Source organism: Stomoxys calcitrans, chromosome 1 (genome assembly GCF_963082655.1).
Source record: "Stomoxys calcitrans chromosome 1, idStoCalc2.1, whole genome shotgun sequence".
NCBI lineage: Eukaryota > Metazoa > Arthropoda > Insecta > Diptera > Muscidae > Stomoxys > Stomoxys calcitrans.
In genome coordinates, this window is record NC_081552.1 from 200,308,718 (window position 1) to 200,329,155 (window position 20,438).

General features: G+C 40.9%; 1 protein-coding gene across 2 annotated transcripts in view; it reads right to left on the reverse strand.

Annotated features, from left to right (window-relative positions):
- Positions 1-11,591: 11,591 nt before the first annotated feature.
- LOC106087382 (T-box transcription factor TBX2-A) overlaps positions 11,592-20,438 on the reverse strand; it is a 289,298-nt gene continuing 280,451 nt past the window's right edge. For both annotated transcript variants that reach the window (XM_059360346.1, XM_013252407.2), the window contains 3 exons: positions 15,615-15,882; positions 12,883-13,020; positions 11,592-12,360 (listed from right to left, as the gene is read on the reverse strand). In XM_059360346.1, coding sequence (XP_059216329.1) covers positions 11,680-12,360; positions 12,883-13,020; positions 15,615-15,882 — 1,087 coding nt within the window. In that variant the 3' untranslated portion in view covers positions 11,592-11,679. The remainder of the gene's footprint in view (positions 12,361-12,882; positions 13,021-15,614; positions 15,883-20,438) is intronic.

Genomic DNA, 20,438 nt, shown 5'->3' on the forward strand with positions numbered 1-20,438 from the left:
GGGGCAAACTTCTCACATATCAATGAGTGCAGTCCGATCCGAGCTTAAGCTCTATGATAAGGGGTCTCCTTTTTATAGCCGAGTCCGAACGGCGTGCCGCAGTGCGACACCTCTTTGGAGAGAAGTTTTATATAGCATAATACCTTAGAAATGTTGCCCGAATTAGTAGAAGGAAACCACCGCTGAAAATTTTTTTCTGATGGTCCCGCCAGGATTCGAACCCAGGCGTTCAGCGTCATTCGCGGATATGCTGACCTCTGCACTACGTAGGCCTCCCAATCTTTCAAACACCGACTGGAAGATTGGTAGATTGGATGAGGCTGATGGTGACCGGCGACATGCAGTATTCCTACTTAACTCCGGCTGTCTCGCAGACCTCAACAAGTCTGAAGGGGTTAAAACTGTAGGTCTATAGAAGCGGTGGGGTTGGGGAATCAGGATACGACTCAGCAGTTGTGCGTGAACACTTGCCTGAGGATCTATCGACTACATCGCTAAAGTCTGGCGGATTGCAGGAGACTGAAAATCTCCTTGTAACAATCGAGACAGGAGGGGATGGCATCGAAACGGGTCCCGACAAGCCCTGTGTGGGTGGGTCATCCGGTTGGATTGGGCTCAAGGTGTGCACCAGCGAGGAAGTTCGGAAATCAAAAAGTTATTCGACAGCAGCAGTTGATGAAGCATCTAAGGTGAAATCGTCTACACCGCAAGTGTCCAGTGTCCTGAGGAAGAGTGGTTCCACAGCTTTCTCACCTGCCCATGCACCATGCGTTCTAACGAATCTTGTGAAGATGAACTTCTGGTGGAATCAGAAGACGAGGCTAACAAAACAGTGGTAGAAGTTCCGAATCCTGACTATGGTCCGGTTTTTACAGACAAATCTCCACCACTGTAAGGCCGCGTCGGTGGCACTAAAGGTGCTCCTGATGACAGGGCGATTTGACATGGTTCTCATCCAAGAACCATGGGTGTGTGGAGGAACGATTCGTGGACTAAGAATTTCGGGGTTAAAACTACTTTAGGGTATGGGGAATGGGAGACACAGAGCCTGGGACCCGACAAGCCCTATGTGGGTGGGTCATCTGGTTGAACTGAGCTCAAGGTGTGCGCCAGCGGGGAAGGACGGAACTCAAAAGGTGCTTCGACCGCAGCAGGTAGTGAAGCATCTAAGGAGGAATCGTCCACACCGCAAGTGTCCAGTGTCCTGAGGAAGAGTGGTGCCACTGCTTTATCACCTTCCCCTGGATGCCTACGAAAGCTCATCATGAGAAGATCTAACGAATCTTGTGAGGATGATCTCCTGGCGGGATCAGAAGACGAGGCTAACACAACAGTGGTGTAAGTTCTGAATCCTGACTATGGTCCGGTTTCTACAGATAAATCCCAACTATTGTAAGCCCGCGTCGGCGGCACTAAAGGTCCTTCTAATAGCTGGGGGTTCGACGTAGTTCTTATCCAGGAACCATGGGTGTGTGGAGGAATGGTTCGTGGACTAAGAATTCCGGGATTTAAACTTCTCAAGGGTACGGGGAATGGAAGACACAGAGCCTGTATTCTTGCAAAGAGTTCCGTCGCTAAGCACTGAAGATTCAGTAGTAGCCAGCCTTGAAATAAACAAATCTCAATACTGGCTGACTTCCCTATATATGGCACACGATTCAGAGATGGCGCCTTCAAACCTTATGTCGCTGGTTGAAGCCGCTTCTGTAGGGAAGAAGAGCCTCGTTGTAGGAAGTGATGCTAATGCACATCACCAGAAATGGGGAAGTTCGGATGTCAACGAAAGGGGTGAGCTGCTTATCGAATATATTTTAAGTTGCGGTGAGATAAACCGACCTTTATTACCAAGAACAGGCAGGAGGTACTAGATATTACCTTTGTATTGGAAGATATTAGTGGAAGAATATGCGACTGGGAAGTGTTGGATGACCACAGCTTCTCTTATCATCGTTATATTAGTTTCAGCCTTGGGGAAAATACTGCAGATGTGGTCCCTCGGCTAAACAGAAGAAAGGCGGATTGGTATACCACATCTGGCAGATAGCTGGAGTCTGAAAATCCCCCTGCCACTGTTGAAACAGGAGGGGAAGGCGTCGAGACGCTACTCAACAACAACTATGAGGTCGGGTCATCCGAATGGAAGGACGGCACGCAAAAAGGTACTTCGTTAGCAGCAGCTAAATGTTGTAGGGTCGGAATGTATATTTCGATGTGTTGCAAACAGAATAACTAAATGAATATACCACCATCCTTCGGTGGTGGGTATAAAAAATTTGATAATATTTTACTACATCGCAAAAAGTTTGTCTGTTTGCGCTCTTTTATTTTGATCTATAAAATCTTTTCATGATTTTTCTCTTTCTTCTCTCTTATTGCGCTAAGGTAAGTTAGAGGACTTATTGTGACCTGTATCAAAACAAAAGCGTGCTCTACACCGTACTCAATAGTTGTTAGGCATGTAGAGCACCTCAATCAATTTGACAAAAAGTGTTGATGAAGATACGTGGCATATCAGAAATCATGATCCACCATGCCAGTCAAAGTGTTTTGAAAATAGCACACACTTGCCTAACTGTTATAAGTTCTTTGCTATGGTACTCTTTGAAAAGAATGCATCGAATATGATCTCAAGCTGGAATTTGTTCGAAAAATCATCATCATCATTATTTCGAGCCACAGAAGGAAAGACTTTAACAAAAAAAGGATCTTATTTATAATGATACAAACAACTCTATCCCTTTGTTCTTTACCACCCCCCCACCTAGACAATTTTCATTCCCACACCAATGTCCATATTCGATTTCGTAGCTCCTCATGCATTTCAGTCTCACATCCCGCTTGGCATTTGTGGTTGTTATTAATATGCCAAAAAAAAAGAAAAATAGTGGACCCTGATGGAAGAGAACTCACCGCAGCAACATCCAAGAGACATAAAAACAAAAAACCAAAGCTAAAAAAAAAACGTCAACAGCATTCGACCACATTTGGCGGCAAAGTTAAAAGAGTCTTAAAAGCCGTCAAACTGCTGTTTATAATGGATGTCTTATCACCAGAAATTGTTTTAACTACTGGACTTTGTTAGGACTAGTTAAAAGCCAAAATACCGCTTTTGTCTTTTCGTTATAGTTGCTGGTGCTGGTGCTGGTGCTGGTGCTCTACTCTCTCGCCACATCTCGTATCACCAAAAGAAACCCCTTTCGTCTTCGCCTGTGATATCACTGTTGTTGCCCCTCTAACTGCTCACATTTCCCACTTCTTCAATGGATTTTTAATAACAACAACAACAGCAATATGCAAGTCATTACCACCGCTATGACAAATGTTAAATTATGGCCATAGTTAGCTGGTCTTTGTCTAGAAGTGTGGAAGCAGCGATTCCGTGCAAATGGCTTTGGATCGGCTTGTTTAGATGTGTGTTTTGAGCGACCACGGCCAGTGCCAAGTTTCAGATATCTGGACTGTATCTGTCCATTTGTCCACCTTGTGCACAATACAATTTCCCTATGAATATGTTTGAGAGAATTTACGGCATCCCAAATGTAACTCTATTTGGTTTGGCCAATACACTCGAGGAAAAAAATCATAAAGGTAACAATTTGTATAACATTGGTTTGGGTTATGTCTTCCCTATAAAAATTCCATACATTAACAGTCACTTGTCCTTACGAAGGACAAGGACAGCCCATGAATTGGTCCCCTGAATTGGTCCTAAGCCTGATATATCTCCCACATAAACCGATCTCCCGAGCATACTTCTTTAACTTCTGGGGAATGCAATTTTCATACAATTTGGCAGAGATTTTCCACAACGACTAGAGGCTCAAGAAGTCAAGAACCAAGATCGGTTTATATGGCAGCTATATCAGGTTATGGACCGATTTTAACCATACTTGGCACAGTTGTTGGATATCATAACAAAACGCCTACTCCCGGGCTCTAGATCTGCCGCTTCACTGGAAACAGACGCAGATCATCAACCGCTTAATGGATAACATTATCGCAGCTATCCTTGAGTGAGTAAAAATTTTTTTCAAATTTTTTTTCAACATCGCAAAATTTTCTTTGCGGAGCGATATAACAAAACGTCCGTACACTCAACGATTCACGCATTTAAGTTGGATAAGAATTGCGCCCTCTAGAGGCTCAAGAATTCAAGACCCAAGATCGGTTTATATGGCAGCTATATCAGGTTATTGACCGATTCGAACCTAATTTAGCACAGTTGTTGGAAGTCACAGCAAAACACGTCGTTCAAAATTTAATTTCAATCGGATAAGATTTGCGCCCTCTAGAGGTTCAAGAAGTCAAGAACCAAGATCGGTTTATATGGCAGCTATATCAGGTTATGGACCGATTTGAACCATACTTGGCACAGTTGTTGGATATCATAACAAAACACGTCGTGCAAAATTTTATTCCAATCGGAATTGCGCCCTCTAGAGGCTCAAGAAGTCAAGACCCACGATCGGTTTATATGGCAGCTATGACAAAACATCGACCGATATAGCCCATTAACAATCCCAACTGACCTACACTAATAAGAAGTATGTGTGCAAAATTTCAAGCGGCTAGCTTTACACCATCGAAAGTTAGCGTGCTTTCGACAGACAGACGGACGGACGGACATGGCTAGATCGACACACGAATATTTCGAGTAGTTACAAACAGAATGACGAAATTATTGGAAAATAATTGGAGTAGGATAGTCGATGTATTTCCATCTGTATACTCCGAAGTCCTTGCGAAATTGCCAGGGCCTCCTCCAGTTTGTGACGATGCAGGCTGGAGCCAATACAAACTACTTGCTTTCGGGGATCAACGCTCAATTGAAATGTATCGTTGCATCCTAAGAAAGATTAGCGAGATCTGGCCAGGCGTATCACTGGATTTAGTCAAGAAGGAAGATATTACTTCTCGACCAATGACACACGCTTGGACACCAAGATTTCTCTCAGATCCTGAATCCATATTTGGAAATCTAAGGGAATGTAATCCCAACCTTTCAACCACAGACTAAAAGATTGGTAGATTGAATGAGGCTGATGGTGACCGGAGACATGCATGCGGCTGTCTCGCAGACCCCAACAAGTCTGAAGGACTTGTATCCTACAGATTCAACAAATTGAAACTGAAGGTCTGTAGAAGCGGTTAGGTGGAGGAATCAGAAGACAACTTAGCAGTTGCGGCTGAACATTTATCTGAGGAACTATCGACCACATCTGGCGGATAGCTGAAGTCTGAATATCCCCCTGCAACGGTCGAAACAGGAGGGGAAGGCATCGAGACGGTACTCGACCAACCCTGTGTAGTTGGGTCATGCTGTTGGATTGGGCTCAAGGTGTGTGCCAGCTGAGAAGGACGACACTCAAGAGGTACTTCGACAGCAGCAGCTTGTGGAGCATCTAAGGGGGAATTGTCCACACCGCAAGTTTCCAATTCCATGAGGAAGAATGGTTTCACTGCTTTCTTAAGTGCCCCTGGATGCGTAAGGAAACTCATGGCAAGATAGAACGAATCATGTGAGGATGAACTTCTGGCGGACTCAGTAGACGAGGCTAACGCAACAGTGGTTAAAATTCTGAATCCTGACTTTGGGCTGGTTTCCCTTTGTGTCAGAGAATATCAGAGAAAGGATATGTGACTGGAAAGTTGGCATGATCATATTTTCTCTGATCATCATCGTTATAATAGTTTCAGCCTTGGCGAAGAAAGACCAGAAAAGGAAATCAAGTCAATGGTCAAGCGAATCGCGAGGGCCCTGAATGACTCGCTTGTGTCAGCATGTGCTAGTGCCAAGCCAAGGGGTAAACAGCGACCGCCATGGTGGACCCCAGAACTGGTTGATCTAAGGAAGGACTGTAGAAAACTCTTCAACAAGTGCAAAAGCCACAAAGGCACCGCACGATTTAGGCGTCTACAAGTCTGAGCTAAGAAAATACAAGGACGAGCTGAGAAAGGATCAGAACAAATACTAGGTGGAGTTCTGCAGCTTAGTGGAGGACACATTTAAAGGCTCGAAGCTAAGGAACATCCTACACAGAAAAAAAAAATTTGAAAAATAACAACTTTTGTCGAAAAAACGACGACGAAGTTTGTTAATTTTCCTGCAACAATTTATTTTAAATCTCTACGGAAGCATACATTTGTTGTTGAATGGTACTCTTTGCAAGCCAAAATATAACCACTGGGAGGCCACCGTGGGGTTACCATGTCCGCATATGATGCTGAACGCCTGGGTTCGAATCCTGGCGCGAACATCAGAAAAAATTGCTAGCGGTGGTTATCCCCTGTTATTGGTGGCGTCATTTTTGAGGTACTATGCCATATTAAAACTTCTCTCCAAAAAGGCGTCGCACTGCGGCATGCTGTTCGGACTCGGGTATAAGAAGGAGGCCCCTCCTTTCCCCATATAAACCGATCTTCCGATTTGACTTCGTGAGCAACTGGAAACCGCAATTTCCGTCCGATTTGGCTAAAATTGTGCACATGGTGTTCTGTTATGACTTCCAACAACTGCGCCAAGTATGGTCCAAATCGATCTATAACATGATATAGCTTCCATATAAACCGATCTCCAGTTTTGATTTCTTGAGCCCCTCGAAGCCACAATTTTTGTGCGATATGGCTGAAATTTTGCATGTTTCGTTCTGTTATGACTTCCTACAAGTGTGACAAGTACGGTCTAAATCAGTCTATAACCTGATATAGCTCCTATATAAACCGAACTCCCGATTTGACTTCTTGAGCCCTTACAACCCGCAATTTTTCTCCGATTTGGCTGAAATTTAGCACATAGTGTTTTGTAATGACTTCCAACCACTGTGACTAGTACGGTCCAAATCGGTCTGTAACATGATATAGCTCCCATATAAACCGATCTCACGATTTGACTTCTTGAGCCCTTATAAGCCGCAATTTTTATCCGATTTGGCTGAAATTTTGCAAATTATGATTTGTTATGAATTCCAACAACTGTGCCATGTACGGTCCACATCGGTCTATAACATGATATAGCTCCCATATAAACCGATCTCACGATTTGACTTCTTGAGCCCTAACAAGCCGCAGTTTTTATCCGATTTGGCTGAAATTTTGCATTTAGTGTTCTGTTATGACTTCCAACAACTGTGTCAAGTACGGTCCAAATCGGTTTATAATCTAATATAGCTCCCATATAAACCGATCTCCCGATTTGACTTCTTGAGCCCTTACAAGCCGCAGTTTTTATCCGATTTGGCTGAAATTTTGCACGTAGTGTTCTGTTATGACTTCCACCAACTGTGCCAAGTACGGTCCAAATCGGTTTATAATCTAATATAGCCCCATATAAACCGATCTCCCGATTTGACTTCTTGAGCCCTTACTAGCCGCAATTTTTGTCCGATTTGACTTCTTGAGCCCCGGGAATCCGCAGTTTTTGTCCGATTTTGCTGAAATTTTGCATGTGGTGTTTTGTTATGACTTCCAATAACTGTATCAAATCGGTCTATAATCTGGTGTAGGGCACCCCGGTAGCCGAGTTGGTAGCGTGCTTGGATTATCAGTGCAGGGGCCGTGGGTTCGATTCCCGCCAAAAGCCTTGGTCTGTCGCTACTATGGTATCACAATGGTTCTAAAATTCTCTAAGTGAGTGTGTAAAGGTCTGCCACTCTTACCTAACCTAACCTAATCTGGTGTAGCTTCCATATAAAGCGGTCTCTCGATTATCCTTGTTCGGTTCCTAGAAGCTTAAATTTTTGCTGGTTTGACAGAAGTTTGGTATGGACTCTGGACTTTTACCACCACCATGGTGGTGGGTTCTCAAGATTTGGCACAAACATAGCACACTTTCATTTGTTTTTCTTTCCTCAGCTTAATTTAATTATCGTTTTGGTTGTTTTATGTTTGCTCGAGTGTAAACTACGCATTTATAAAAATAATCTATACCAAAGTCTTGGTCTCTGGACGACTCACCAACACCTAGGACCAAAATCATCACACTCACTTAGTTGGTGTGGCTATAAGGTGTCGTTGGGCCATATGAAAGAAAAATTAATAAATGGGTGGCGGCAATAGGTAGCCGTGTGGTGTCCAATGAAATGTCAAAACCCATGGTAATGATTTGCATATGAAAGCGTTTGTGTTTCGGTTTCATTAACATTATCGGAAATTTACATGTATTCGAAAATGTCAAATGATTGTATAAAATATCGCATCTTCTTTGCGCGGCATTGCCTTTGTTTCAACAATCGACAACTTCTGATGATGTCGCAACGTCTTTGACGAATATTATGTGGACCAGTTCTTTGTCACTTCACAGGTTGGGGGCATATTTTTCTTAGGTTTTTTGAATTTTAGCCGCAAAATAACATATTTACCCGGATAGATGATGACAGGCCATCATATAGATAGGCCATGTAAAAATGGATAGGAGGCATTCATACAGGTCCCCCCCCCATGTGGAAGGTTATTAAACTCGTAAAATATAAACTATGATGTATATTGTTGTTTTAAAACCATAATTTGGAAGATTTTAATTTTATGTCGATACTCGTATTATGTTTTCAAAGAGCTTTAGCATAGAGGCAACAGATATTGTATTGGCGTTAAGTGGCAGTGAAGATGAGTAGAGGAAGCCCTTTTTTGAAGATATTTATTGTATTTTCAATAACATTAAGTAGCATGACCCACATGTCATTAAACATGCAGAAATATTTGGAACTGTCTGCCAGTATACCTGAAAAGGAGGTAGAAGCTTTGGAGGTCATTGATATAATGATGAAGTAGGACCTATTTACAATTTTGGCATACGCTTTCCAACATTTCGGTCGGTATCTGACGAATAAATGCTTCAATGTTGTCTTCCAATGCGTCAATTGAAGACATGAGCTTTAACATAGCCCCACTAAAAATAGTCGAAAGGCATCAAATCCCACTATCTAGACGGCCAATGGATCGATCCCGAAAGTGAAATAAAATGTTCACCGAACTCGCCTCTCAATAAGTTCATTGTTACGCGTGCTGTGTGACATGTGGCACCGTCTTCTTGAAACCACATGTCATGCAAGTCAAGCTCTTGCATTTTGGGCAAAAAAAATAAAGTTGGATATCATCTCACGATAGCGATCACCATTCACAGTTACGTTACGATTAGCTTCATCTTTGAAGAAGTACGGTGCAATGATGCCACCAGCCCATAAACCGCACCAAACTGTGAATTTTTCTAAATGAATTGGTAGCTCTTGCAATGCTGCTGGCTGATCTTCACTCCCAATCTGGCTGATCTTCAATCCGATCTGGAGAACATTTGACAGGAATGGGTAGAGGTCTACCGGAACACACTGTGCCAAATTTCATTGAATTCGGATAATAAATGGATCTTTTATGGCCTATATGCCCCTATAGGGCAGCTATATCCAAATATAGTCCGATCTGAAACACACTTCGCAGAAATGGGTAGGGGTCTACCAGAACTCACTGTGCCAAATTTCATCGAAATCGGATGAAAAATGGCCAATTTTTTGCCTCAAGACTTTAAGTCTGGAGATTGGTCTATAAAGCGGCTATTTATAACTAAAATCTGATTTTATGAGATCAGAAGATTAGCTTTATATAAAAAGAATACAAAATCATCAAATTTTTTCTGCAAAATGTTTTTATACCCAAGATATCTGCAAAATTATAAATGCCCAGCTTTTGGGTATACAGGGTAAATACCCGGGTATTTACCCAATTTACCGGGTAAATACACGGGTTTTTACCTAATTTACCGGGTAAATACCTTTTGGGTATTTACCCATCGCCCATCTTTACCAATTCGAGACCCCATATTACCAGATCGCGCTATATGCCGCTTTTGGTTGTTCAGAGGCAGCGCAAACCCTTCCAGAAACCCCTTTTCAACGCCCGATTTTCATCACCTAATCATTTTTAACAATCTGAATATTGGAAGTAAATCTACGTCATACGAACATAGAAACAAAAAAAATACTGATTTTTATACCCTCCACCATAGGATGGGGATATACTAATTTCGTCATTCTGTTTGTAACACCCTGAAATATGCGTATAAGACCCCATAAAGTATATATATTCTTGATAGTCATGACATTCTAAGTCGATCCAGCCATGTCCGTCCGTATGTCTGTCGAAAGCACACTAACTTTCGAAGGAGTAAAGCTAGCCGCATGAAATTTTGAACAAATACTTTTTATTAGTGTAGGTCAGTTGATATTGTAAATGGGCCAAATCGGTCCACGTTTTGATATAGCTGCCATATAAACCGATATTGGGTCTTGACTTCTTGAGCCTCTAGAAGGCGCAATTCTCTTCCGATTTGACTGAAATTTTGCACGTGGTGGGTTGATAATACTTCCAACAACTGTGCTAAGCATGGTCTAAATCGGTTCATAACCTGATATAGCTGCCATATAAACCGATATTGGGTCTTGACTTCTTGAGTCCCTAGAGGGCGCAATTCTCGTCCGATTTGACTGAAATTTTGCAGGTGGTGTTTTTGTATTGCTTCCAACAACTGTGCTAAGCATGGTCTTAATCGGTTCATAACCTGATATAGCTGCTATATGAACCGATCTGGGGTCTTGACTTCTTCAGCTTTTAGAAGGCGCAATTCTAATCCGATTTGGCTGTAATTTTGCATGAGTTGTTTTGTTATGACTTTCAACAACTGTGCTTGGCATGGCGCAAATCGGTACATAGGGGCCTCTAGGGGCTCAAAAAGTCAAGACCCAAGATCGGTTTATATGGCAGCTCTATCAGGTTATGTACCGATTTACGCCATACTTAGCAGAGTTATTGAAGGTCATAACAAAACACCTTATGCAAAATTTCAGCCAAATCGGATGAGAATTGCGCCCTCTAGTATCTCAAGAAGCCAAGATCCAAGATCGGTTTATATGGCAGCTATATCAGGTTATGAACCGATTTGAATCATACTTAACACAGTGGTAATTGTTTGTGTAAAAGCAAAAAAATGACCACAATCGATTGAAAAATTGCTAAATCATTTACAAAACTCTCAAAATTCTATCCTTCTAGCCGATGAAGGATTTCATCGGGTCAATACGGTGCGTACAACCGGGTGCCAAAGAAGTGTTGCACTGCGGCACGCCTTTCGGACTTGGCTATACAAAGGAGGCCCCTTATCGTTGAGCTTAAAATTTGAACCGTACAGCACTCAGTGATATGTGAGAAATGTGCCCCAGTTCCTTAGTGGAATGTTCTGGGGCAAATTTGCATTAAAGAAGGCCTGACATAAGCTTTGACATCGTTTCTTCTCTTTTGCACCTGAATGTGTTCTCCTTTTCTTTTAAAAACTCCTGACTGGTTGGTTGGCTTTGAAAGTCATATTCGGTTTCTTCTGCATTCATTGACTACTTGCCAGAGGCGTTTGCTATCAAGGCACGGAAACGGAATTGTTTAAAATGGAACTAAGAGAAAAATTATCAACAAAATAATGCCGAATATTTTAATTTCTATCAATTTTATTAATTTTATATATAAAAAAAAATTCTTAAAAGTAACAATCCAAACATTCATAGAAAATATTTCAAAACTTAAAACAAAATTAACAATTTTAGTATTTGTAAAAAAAAAATCGAGAAAAGAAATATGCACAGCATTTTCACAACAGGACAAATTATTGGGAATCAAACCTGAGGCCCTTACACTTAAATTACGTTAGAATGCCAAAATGGCAGAGATGCTAAAATTATTTTTCTTTTGGGAAGGGGAGGAGGGCTGGTCAGCAGACGTTGGAGATGAGGCAGGTGTCTTTGAAGATGTTGGCGATGCGCAAGTTGCATTTGTTGATGAAGTTGTCTTTGCTGATGTTGTGCTGGGCAAGGCTTCTGTAAGATTTACAGCAGGTGAATTTTGAGCTGGAACAGGTAAGGTCAAAGCCTGGGAAGGCATTAAGCCATAGGTCATAGGTTCTCTAAGCAACATTTGTAGAGGATGTTGCATAAGAGTGGCCGCTGCCACCAAATGTTGTTGTGGATGATAAAACGAGGAGGTAGGACTGCCATAATGCAATTGCTCGGGCATCTGATGACGGGGGAAATCCTCATAACGCGGGGAAAATGAACGCGAAGAACGTGATGAACTATAACCGGATTCTTCATCGGAATTTTCTGAGCAACGGGAACGTTTATGTTGTGGCGACTCAAAACTGGCCACACTGGAGTGATCATCATCGTTTTTGGATAGGCAATCATCACTTTCCTCGCCTTGCGTTGAGGAAGTCGAAGATGAGGACGATGACGAAGACATTAATTTTCGTTTGCACTTTGATTGTCCGGTTTCCCTAAAGCCCTTGGCAAAGGGATTGTTGTCAATCTTTAGCTTGGTAATGCGATCATTCTAAAAATAAACAAAACAAGAAGAGTTTCACATTAGCAATGTGTTGTTGAGGGTCTTTCGAGTTGAAACATGAGTGAAGAAAGACTTGCGAGTGCATCTTAGGGGTGTCAAAGCACTTGAAAATGTCAAAATTGCCGCCAGTAATTAGCCCACAAGTTGTTAGCGTAATGTCATCACCACTGACGCGACCTTAAGTCTTTGTGACGCGACACTTTAAGTGTCCTAATGCCCTCAGTGTCTGTCCGTTTCTTTTCTTGGCTAGGCGTGAAATTTTTATTTAAATAATTGACAAAAATTGCATTGACATTTGGGAACCTGAACTTCAAGTGCCTGCAGAAAAGAAAACTCTACACCATGGTGGGTCTTCTTGCGGCAAGAGGCTAAAGTGGTTTTTGTCGCCTTGGCAATTGTGTCTAGACTTAGGTCAAGTGTTATTGGTCTATTTAATGACTCAATGAACTCAGGTCATGTCTCTTGTTTGCATAGTTGTTGTTGTTGCAGCCCTTTTTCTTCAATACTAACCTGATAGGCAGTTACAGCAATGAATTCGGTCTCTGGAAAAACATAATTTTGCTGTGGAGACCATGGTAATTGCGTCAGATCTGAGCTTTTGATGATATGCAAACGAGGCTGATATTTATGCATGCTGGCCAAAACAATCTGCAAGGAAAAAAGAAAAAGAGGGGAAGAGAATTAAGATTAAGTTGCTTTAAAGAGGCAAAAGTTAAAAACAAGTTAAAGCGTGCTACTTTCGGCCGGACCGAATCTTGGGAACCCACCACCATGGATTCTGTTAAAAATGTATTCCACCTAACAAACGTCTGTCAAACCCGCAAAAATTAAAGCTTCTGGAAACCAAATAATGATGATCGAGAGACCAGTTTACACGGGAGCAATATTATTTTATAGACCGATTTGGACCGTATTCGGCACGGTTGTTGGAAGTCATGACGGAACCCCAAATGCAAAATTTCATCCACATCGGACAAAAATTGCGGGGTGTTAAGGCTCAAGAAGTCAAATCAGGAGATCGGTTTACACGGGAGCAATATCAGGTTATAGACTGATTTGGACCGTATTTGGCACAGTTGTTGGAAGTCATAACGGAACCCCACATGCAAAATTTTAGCCACATCGGACAAAAATTGCGGCGTGTTAAGGCTCAAGAAGTCAAATCGGGAGATCCGTTTATATGGGAGCTATATCAGGTTATAGACTGATTCGGACCATACTTGGCACAGTTGTTGGAAGTCATTACGGAACCCCACATGCAAAATTTTAGCCAAATCGGACAAAAATTGCGGGGATCAAGAAATCAAATCGGGAGATCGGTTTATATGGGAGCTATATCAGGTTATACACCGATTCGGACCGTACTTGGCACAGTTGTTGGAAGTCACAAGAGGACACTATATGCCAAATTTCAGCCACATCGGATGTAAAGTGAGGCTTCCATTGGCTTAAGGAATCAAATCGGGAGTTCAGTTTATATGGCAGCTTTATCTAAATCTAAACCGATTTGGCCAATTTGCGATCCCCTACGACCTACATCGATATTAAGTATCTGTGCAAATTTTCAAGCGACTAGCTTTACGCGATTTTAAGAAAATTGGTTTTTAATATTTTTTTTCGGAATTGGTTTTTAGAGAAATGTTTTTCTATGTGTTATTGATGTTAGATGACTTTTTGAAGAGATGTTGGCTGTTTGAATTCAACTTGCTCTTACTGCGCTATAAGAAAAGGTTGAATAACAGGACCCAACATTTCATTAAGAGGGCATGCTTCTACCATTGCACTGCTCACTAATTAGTGAATAGGTGGAAGCATGTAATCTTTTGGTGGCATAGCAGTCTGACGAGGCCCCTGGCAAAGGCCGAAAACGCGACCATTGCAGCCCGTATAACAAGTAATAGTCCGATTCGGGCCATAAGTGAATGGAATGTTGAAGAGCCTAGTAGTAGTCATTGGGTAATATTTCAGTCCATTCGGATAAGAATTGCAACTTGTAGGGGCTCAAAAAGTATAATCGTGAGATCGGTTTATATGGGAGCTGCATCAGGCTAAAGATCGTTTAAGACCATATTAACAAAATTTCAGCAAAATAGGATAAGAATTGCGGCCTCTAGAAGCTTAAGAAGTCAAGACCCGAAATTGGTTTATATAAAAGCTATATCAGGTAATAGAGCGATTTGAACCAGACTTATCACAGTTGTAGGAAGTTATAACAAAACACTTCGGGCAAAATGTCAGCCGAATCGGATGAGTACTGCGCCCTCTAGTGGCTCAAAAAGTCAAGATCCAAGATCGGTATATATGGCAGCTATATCAGGTTATAAACCGATTTGAACCATACTAAGCACAGTTCTTGGAAGTCATTACAAACAACTTCATGCAAAAATTCAGCCAAATTGGATGAGAATTACGCTCTCTAGTGGCTCAAAAAGTCAAGACCCAGATCGGTTTATATGGCAGCTATATCAGGTTATGAACCGATTTGAACCATACTTAACGCAGTAGTTGGAAGTCTCAACAAAACATTTCATGCTAAATTTCAGCCAAATCGAATGAGAATTGCGCCCTCTATTGGCTCAAGAAGTCAAGGTCTAAGATCGGTATATATGGCAGCTATATCAGGTTATGGACCGATTTGGCCCATTTACAATCCCAATCGACCTACACTGATAGGAAATATTTGTGCAAAATTTCAAGCGTCTAGCTTTACTCCTTCGAAAGTTAACGTTCTTCGAAATTAGTATGCCCCCCATACTATTGGGTTGCCCAAAAAGTAATTGCGGATTTTTCATATAGTCGGCGTTGTCAAATTTTTTCACAGCTTGTGACTCTGTAATTGCATTCTTTCTTCTGTCAGTTATCAGCTGTTACTTTTAGCTTGCTTTAGAAAAAAAGTGTAAAAAAGTATATTTGATTAAAGTTCATTCTAAGCTTTATTAAAAATGCATTTACTTTCTTTTAAAAAATCCGCAATTACTTTTTGGGCAACCCAATATGATGGAAGATATAAAAATTAGTACATTTTTCAAAAACTAATTTTTTTAACGAACAGTTTTGAAATTGATGGAAAATTTTCGAATTTGGGCTCTTAAAATATTTTCCAAAATTTGTTATTTTTTAGAAAATTTTTAAAAAACACACAATTTTTAAAAAATTTTCAATTTTTTTTTTTTTGATACATAATTTTAATTTTTTGTAAATGTCAATAATTTTTTTCAAGTAAATATTAATCAACTACTTACTTGTCCACTATTATCCAAGGTATTATTGGTCAATTTGACCTTATTGAACAATATAGCCTGTGATTGCCAATGAGAACCACTGGCAGGGCTATCCGGATGCAAAAACATTCTCTGTGGCGATTGGGGTTCTGCACCACCGGCCGGAACCCATTGTGAGCCGGAGAATTTATAACGGCAATCCCCAATGGGCACCATTTCCAAGAGAATACAATATTGGGTATCCTCTTCCAGGCCTGCAACTGAAACGCGCATTGAGGGAAACATGCGTCTGCAAGGAAAAAAACAAACAAAAATTAATACAACATCTCATTGTCATCATCATTATGTGCGTTAGCTAGGAATCTGTATCATATTCCTATTATTGTAATAGTTGGCAATCATAAATCATTTGGGGAAATTCTGGGATTTCTTTTCTATTCCAGCAAATGGGTGTTAACCGGCAATTGATTTGTGGCCTTTTTTTGTTGGGCTAAAAACACAAACATAACACTCTGCAGGCAGCACTCTATGCCACTTTAACCCAAGGCTAACAAGACAAGTGTACTGGAGTGGAGAAATGTTTATAATACAGAGATGAGTTGGCAGTATATAATTATCGGCATCATCATGATGATCATTTAAATCATCATAATGATCATCAACAACATCATCTAATAACCAAGCCACCACAGAGATGGAATACAAATTTGGTTGCTAGGCTTGTTCATTATAACAGCAGGAGATGACCACGATGATGGCGCCTCTTGACAGATTTTTGTTATGCCCTCCGATCTGCACCTCAGAGACTATTGCCTTTTTTGCTTAACAGCAATATGGGTATCAAAAGGTGAACCAAACCCTTTTTGTGTGGTTGCAATAGTCTGGCATTCAAAGTTGGTTGGGTGATTGCAAAGGTTGAAGATTATAAAAAGATTCTAAATCTTGTTAAGGAAATGATTGATTATGGGAAGTCACTTTGAAGCAATGGCTAAAACAGAACTGGTTGGGGAGAGAGTGGTATTTTTCATTGCATCTAGAGTTTATAGCGGTTTTTAAACTACAAAAAACTGTTCCAATTCATGTTAAGGCTTACACATTATTTGAAATTGGGTGTATAATGAGGCGTCAACAGTCGACTGCTTAAGGCATTAACTGTTTGTTTTGTACTTATAGAGTATGCTAAATATACATTACCTACGATTAAGCTAAGGACAGAATTTAAACAAGTAAGAGCGTGCTAAGTTCGGCCGGGCCGAATCTCATATACCCTCCACCATGGATTGCATTGAGTTCTTTGCGCAGTATCTCTTTTTAGACAAACAAAGAATAATGAATATGGACGGAGGAGGAGCAATATCAAGTTATAGTCCGATTCAGGGTTCAAGAAGCTATATCGAGAGATCGGTTTATATGGGAGCTGTGTCAAGCTATAGATCGATTCGACCATGTAGCACACGTATGTTGAAGGCCATGGGAGAAGCCGTTGTACAAACTTTGTGCCAAATCGGATGAGAATTCCGCCTTCTAAAAGCTCAAGAAGTCAAAACCCAAGATCGGTTTATATGGCAGCTATACCAGGTTATGGACTGATTTGAACCATACTTAGCAAAGTTGTTGGAAGTGATATGAAAACACCATGTGCCAAATTTTAAGTCAAATTGGATGAGAATTGCGCCCTCTAGAGGCTCAAGAAATCAAGATCCAAGATCGGTTTATATGGCAGCTATATCAAAACATGGACCGATTTGAACCATACTTAGCACAGTTGTTGGAAGTGATATGAAAACACCATGTGCAAAACTTCAGTCAAATCGGACGAGAATTGCGCCCTCTAGTGGCTCAAGAAATCAAGATCCAAGATCGGTTTATATGGCAGCTATATCAAAATATGGACCGATTTGAACCATACTTAGCACAGTTGTTGGAAGTGATATCAAAACACTATGTGCAAAATTTTAAGTCAAATTGGACGAGAATTGCTCCCTCTAGAGGCTCAAGAAGTCAAGACCCAAGATCGGTTTATATGGCAGCTATATCAAAACATGGACCGATTTGAACCATACTTAGCACAGTTGTTGGAAGTGATATAAAACACTATGTGCCAAATTTTAAGTCAAATTGGATGAGAATTGCGCCCTCTAGAGGCTCAAGAAGTCAAAACCCAAGATCGGTTTATATGGCAGCTATACCAGGTTATGGACCGATTTGGAACATACTTCGCACAGTTGTTGGAAGTGATATCAAAACACTATGTGCAAAATTTTAGTGCACATAGGGTTTCAGGTGCTCAAGAAATCAAATTGGGAGATCGGTTTATATGGGAGCTATATTCGGTTATAGGCCGATGTGGACCGGACACTGGCTCTGGCATAGGTAGGTCCATGCTGGCGTAGGGACGGGCGGTTTTTGGTGGTGGGTTGTCAAGATTCGGCCCGGCCGCTTTTACTTGTTTCTGGTGGTCTCACCAAGATTCGAATCTAGGCGGACATGCTAACCTCCCTATACTTCTTACCATGTAGGTCTTTGGAATTTTAAAAAACTCATATCCGATCTGTTTGATCTCCCGATTTTACTCCTTCAGCCTGCAGAAGGCACAATTCTTCTTGGTACCAAGTATGGCCTGAAGCCATCTATAACCTGATATACAGTGGAACCGATAAGTCTACATACCTTTTTGAAAAAGGCAGTTTCGTAAACTGACAGCCACGCAATGAGGATATGACATATTCCAATAAATTTTTGTCAAATTTTAACAATGGTGACCATGGAGAGCATTTTTAGCAACATTCGATATTTGGCGGAAAAATTTTTCGTATAAAATTTTCGTTTTATATGAGTGGGGTATGTAGACTTTTCTGTGCCACTGTAATTCTCATATAAAACGATCTTCCATGGGATTTGAATTGAGTATTACAGAAAAGTTTTGTCCCAATATGATTTTCTTAGAAACATTTTCATCGTAGGTATTCGAAATGTCTTCTAATTGCTTTTTTCCCGACTTCTCCGTACATTTTCTTTGAAATCTTTGTGTTTTCATATACCAAGGCGTTAATTTCTTTCTTATGCATTTTTAATGAGTAACTAATGAAGCCACGAACCACCCTCCTTTTGTCTGTGCTACAATTTTCGCCCATGGCAGACAAAATAGACATTAGGCTAGTCAGTGCTGGAGTATTGCTGATGATAAAGTTGGTATCAAACACATATTTCACAGCAAAGCCAAAGCAAAACAAAATGGTAACGAAATTTCATCAAACATTTAAACGAAATGAGAGATAGACATAATTATGTTAATTTTTAGATATATATAAATAATGTCGCCTGACGTTTTTGGTGGGTTTTGCGCAGCTATTGGGCTACCTACTGAAACGGAAACCTGTACGTTGCTTGTCCGTCCCCTTCGGTGGCTTGAGTTCTTTCTGGCCAAAAACAATGAAGTTAATGAATTATTGAAAGATGCCGCCGTCTTTCGAATTTGATTTCATTTCCATTGTGTCTGTAAATGCTGCGATTTGGTCGTCTTTGTTCCAAAACACACAAAATGTGTGAAATCTCAGGTAGTCGATCACCTGGCTGAAGCTGAGTGTGTAGACACAGCATGGCAGCCCAGCACCATGCAACGATGACCCTTTCTTTTATTTCTCATCATATTTGTCAATAATAATAATAATAATACCCTATGCTGCCGTCTGTCCCTTTAACAAAAAAAACCATAAAAGCCATATATTGTCAACACCATCATCATCAGCAGCAGCAGCAGCCTTCTCAATGTGAAAACAATGCCTTGGTCCGCAGTTTAAGCCTCGCTTAGACTTTTTGTTGAAAAGAAAAGACTCTCTACTCCAGCCTAGGCCAGCGACAAGTGTAGATGGTACAAGTGTTTGCTTTGTTACTTTTTCTTCATGTTTTTTGTTTGATTTGTGAAAAATTGGAAAAAGATGAAGGGCCCGATGTGTGTAATGAACGGACCTAATGCTGTTTTATGGCCCTACTGGCGCCAGCATTCATTCGCTTCTTTTAATGTTTTGTTTCTCCCATAACAAAGAAGAGTTTAAACACTCAAGCGTTTGCACGCTTCGAAATATCACGTTTGGTGTGCCCCCCCCAACTTTGTTCGAGTGATGATGCTCTCCCTGTCTCTTTTGATTTGAACAAATGATAATCTTTTCATTAGTTTTCACAGACTATTTTTTGGATAAATAATTCATATTTTGGTTTATGGTTTAATAAAAATCGATTTTAGGTCTAAGAGACATAAAATGGCCTCTAAGCGTTAGATGTCTTGCCCTTAATTGGGGATAATGCAAAGTAGCAGGCTTTTGAAAAAGGGACATGGGATATTCAAAAACAAGTAAAAGCGTGCTAAGTTCGGCCGGGAAGAACCCGGGAACCCACCCACATACAAACCAAATTTAGTTGAAGTATCAAACTTTCGTCAAACCAGCAAAGATTAGAGCTTTTTAGGAACCGAACAAGGATGATCGAGAGTCCGGTATACATGAGAGCTATATCAGGTTATAGACCGATTCGAGACGTACTAAGCACAGTTGTTAAGAGTCATAACAGAAGACCGCTTGCAAAATTTCAGCCAAATTGGACAAAAATTGGGGCTTCCAGGGGCTCAAGAAGTGAAATCGGGTAACGGTTTATATGGGAGCTATATTAGGTTATAGACCGATTTTGACCGTACTCTGCAGAGTTGTTAAAAGTAATAAAAGAACACTATGTGCGAAATTTCAACCAAATTGGGCAAAAATTGCGGCTTCCAGTGGCTCAAGAAGTCAAATCGGGAGATCCGTTTATATGGGAGCTATATCAGGTTATATACCGATTCGAGACGTACTA